We start from the raw sequence: 3,799 nt of genomic DNA on the forward strand, positions 1-3,799 counted from the left end.
TGGGTAATGGCCCATGCTGCTTTGGCCCTTTGTTGTGTATTAATATGGAGCTGTGAAATGTAACGATGGCATTATTATTTATTGGTTGCGGATCACTTCACACAATAAAAATTAGTGCCTGGAGCAAACTGCGGAGTGTCCCTAAGACGGATACAAAAACGCAGGGGGGGAGTCTAAAGTGGGAAGAACTTAACATACATCTGGTGGCGGCTGTGTAATTATGAACGAAGTTGCAAGCTCCTTTCTGATTCTGCCCCATGTTCTCGGTAGTGGGGGTGTGAGTCTGTTATGCTAGTCTCTCCCTAAATAGCTGCTGGGGTCTCTTGGGTCTGTTTAGAAAGCTGTTTGCCCCTTTTTTTACCTCTTTTTTCTTGATGGGTATTTTAAGGGGGTCCACACAATGGTTGTATCTCCTCATTCTCATTCATATCCCCTACTGTAGTAAGTAGATGGGCTAAGGGCTTTCCATCCAAATGCTTACTGTCCCTGGGTTTTAAGGCGACACCGTCCAAGATGTTCTCAAGTGACTAGTGAGTTGAATACACATTGCGTGTTGTGCGCCGGGTGCTCATGCAACACTTTTCATCAGTCAATCTGAAAGAACTTTGCTGATTCTTCAGCGATAGCACGTGAAGGCTTCTTTCTGGACAGTATTGATCCATGGTTTACATCCATCCAGCTTCCTGCGTGGCTGACTGTTGCCTCAGTATCTGGGTGTCTGGCTTGCTGCATTGGTGGGGAGAGCCGGCAGTGGCCCCAGAGTTTGACCTCTTTCTTTCTACCCGCAGCATTGGTCGTCGTCCCACAACACTGGTTTGCTTGCTCATACAAGGAGTGTTTGGCATTGGAACAGCCTTCGTGCCAAATTTCTATGTCTATGTGGCCTTGAGATGGGCTATAGGCGCTGCTCTGTCAGGAGTCGCCATCGGCACTCTCGCCTTAGGTAAGATCCCTTCACTCTTAGGAGGTTTAGCTCCCCGCAATGCATGGCCTTATGGAAAGCAATGGAAGAGGCCCCATGGATAAAAATTCAATGCCGTTATTTCCTATCAAGTGAATGTCTCAGAGTAAAATGGTCTTTATGTTCCTTTTCCCTGGAAAAGCCCTGTGATTTTTCATCTGTGTGGTGTCCCTTACTGGTGGCCCACAAAGGCTATTTAACCAAGGCTTGTGTTGAGAGGGAAAAGTAGGGGATTATTACATCCACTTTACAGATGAGTGAGTTGAGGCTGACATATTCAAAGACAAAGAGGGATCTTTGGTACGCTACAAGAGTGTAATGGGACTGGATTTTCTAGGAAGCGCTGATCACTCATCCAATGAAAATCAGACCCTTTCAAGGTACCTCCAGCTGAGCATCCAAATGCCCCAGACCACAGGCTCATTTTGAAAGCCTCAGACAGTGTTACTTGGCTTGTCCAGTTGATGCAACAAAACTGATTAGAGGACTGGGAAGCATCACTTTTGAGGAAAGGCCAAAAGACCTAGGGTTATTTAGTCTGGAAAAAGAGAAGACTGAGGGTGGATTTGATAAGTCTTCAAATACTTTTATATAGATGATATAAAGATTATAAAGATTATAGAGAGGATGGAGAAGGGCTTTTCTTTGAGGCCATAAAGGACAGGACTAGAAACAATGGCCCCAAGCTGCAGCAGGGGAAACTTAGGCTGGTGATTAGGAGGGACTCTCTGAGTATGAGGGTGGTCAGGCACTGGAACAGACTACTTAGAGAAGGTCTGAAATCTCCATTCCTGGACATTTTTAAGCAGGTTGAACCGACACTTGGCTGGTTTAGTCAGGGATGATCCTGCCTTGAGCCAGGGGCTGGACTAGATGGCCTTGTGACGTCTCTTCCAGCCCTACTTTCCTGTGGTCCTATGACACGACAGCTTGAACCCAAGATTCCTGACTGCTAATTCTGTTTTCTCCTGCAAGACCACTGTCCTCACAAAAAGCTGACCTCACTCAGAGTAGCAGCGAAGTCTTTTCAACAGTCCTGACTTAATCTGTATTCAAATTTCTAGCCACTGAATGGGTTGGCATCTCCTACCGGCCGCATGCGGTGATAATTTCCCACTGCTGGTTTGCCTTTGGACAGATGACTTTGGCTGGCTTGGCTTATGGCATTCGCAACTGGAGGATGCTGCAGATTGCTGGGTCTGCTCCCGTGTTTGCTCTTTTCTTCTACATATGGTAAGTGTGTATCTGGCAGAGTGCTCCTTCTGGGCACAGCAGTGCTGTGTGTGGGAAGGGGCTATATGTGTGCTCCAGAGTGGAGTCATCCCCTTGTGAAAGAATTGAGTTTCCCAGGAAAGACCTGACAGTGTTAAAGCTTCTGCATAGTTGAGGGAAGCTTCTGGGTGCTCAAGATCCTCAATATCTGGAAAGGCTTTTATTTGGGTGCTTAACTGTAGATGTTGGAGCCTAAATTTTGCCTCTTGTTACCATATGAACACTTCTCTTGAACCAGAGCAACCCACAATACCCACCAAGCTAAGCATATTTCCATTTTCGCACGCTTGACATCAGAGCTCCTATAGTAGCATGGAAGACATCAAATTGATGAAGTCAAGCGTGTTACAAGAGGGTTGATAACCAAGAACCCATGTGGGTTGAGACCAGGCTCCCTGGTTAGACCACATCTCCCCTGACCCCTCATGGCTCCATTCACACATACATGCCATCAGAGGTCCTGTAGTAGCATGGAAGATATCAAATAGATGAAGTCGAGTGTGTAATAAGAAGGCTGATAACCAAGATCTCATATGCCTCCTAGGGTCTTTCCTGAATCTGCTCGATGGCTCATGGCAAAAGGGAGGATAAAGGAAGCAAAAAAACTGTTTCAAAAGGCGGCAGTTATGAATAAACGTACCATCCCACCAGAACTGCTTGATGCGGTAATGGGCACTAAGGTGTTAATCATTCCTGAGTCAGAGTCCTGAGCCCCACATTGTGCACCATTTTTTGGCTCTGGATTTAGGACCCAGATGCCTTGTTCCAGGCGGGGACCCACTCTTAGATTGACCACGACCTTTCCATTTGATAATAGGCAAATTTATCGATACACAGTGATAACGATTGCTGAGGCCGCCCCCCTCCCTCCCAGTGGGTTGGATGAGATGGGTTGGTGGCATGCCCTCTGTCCATGGGCACTTGGGGACTGCTCCTGGGGGACTCTCTTGGGGAGGAGGGACCCAGGCAGGACCCCTTTGTTACTCTCAAGTCTTTGCTTTGTATTCTCCTTCCCTCCTGATGACTCCCTATCCATGGCTATCACTGATTGGTCTCTCTGTGTTGTCATCACACTGTCCACATCCTGTGTTGTCAACACATTCCAGGCCCATCACGTGCACACCCTTCCCAAAACAGGAATCGTAGGCCCCCCTTTTTGGCCTTGCGAGCTGGTGCCACCTCATCTCATGTTATGGAACAGTGTGGTACATGCCCCCAGTTTCCCAGACTGTGTGTATATCCATTGGCCTTGCTGTATTAGACAGCCTGTTTCAAAGGCTGTGTGAAACTGTGTGCGTGTGACCCAGGCTTTTAAAAATCAGTTAACCCCTGCTGCTCATCCTGAACCATTCTAGTGCATCTACATGTACTTATACCTATAAGCCAATTCCCAAAAAGCAAACCTTTAAATACTATTCTTAAGCTATCAGATATCAGCCTTTAATAATGTTTAAAACATGCTTTGTGCTGCACACGAGCTGTGCTGCATTATGGATCATCTAATTCAAGGCCTTATTCATTGCTATGGACATCACAAAACATTTTCCTTGGTAGAAAGCTCTGAAA

General features: G+C 46.6%; 1 protein-coding gene across 1 annotated transcript in view; it reads left to right on the forward strand.

Annotated features, from left to right (window-relative positions):
* Positions 1-3,799, forward strand: part of LOC102369469 (solute carrier family 22 member 13) — a 21,340-nt gene that overhangs the window by 7,638 nt on the left and 9,903 nt on the right. Inside the window, exons 3-5 of the mRNA XM_006022954.3 lie at positions 789-943; positions 2,026-2,194; positions 2,778-2,898. Of these exons, the coding sequence (XP_006023016.1) occupies positions 789-943; positions 2,026-2,194; positions 2,778-2,898 (445 nt within the window). The remainder of the gene's footprint in view (positions 1-788; positions 944-2,025; positions 2,195-2,777; positions 2,899-3,799) is intronic.

This window comes from Alligator sinensis, unplaced genomic scaffold, assembly GCF_000455745.1.
Source record: "Alligator sinensis unplaced genomic scaffold, ASM45574v1 scaffold885_1, whole genome shotgun sequence".
NCBI lineage: Eukaryota > Metazoa > Chordata > Crocodylia > Alligatoridae > Alligator > Alligator sinensis.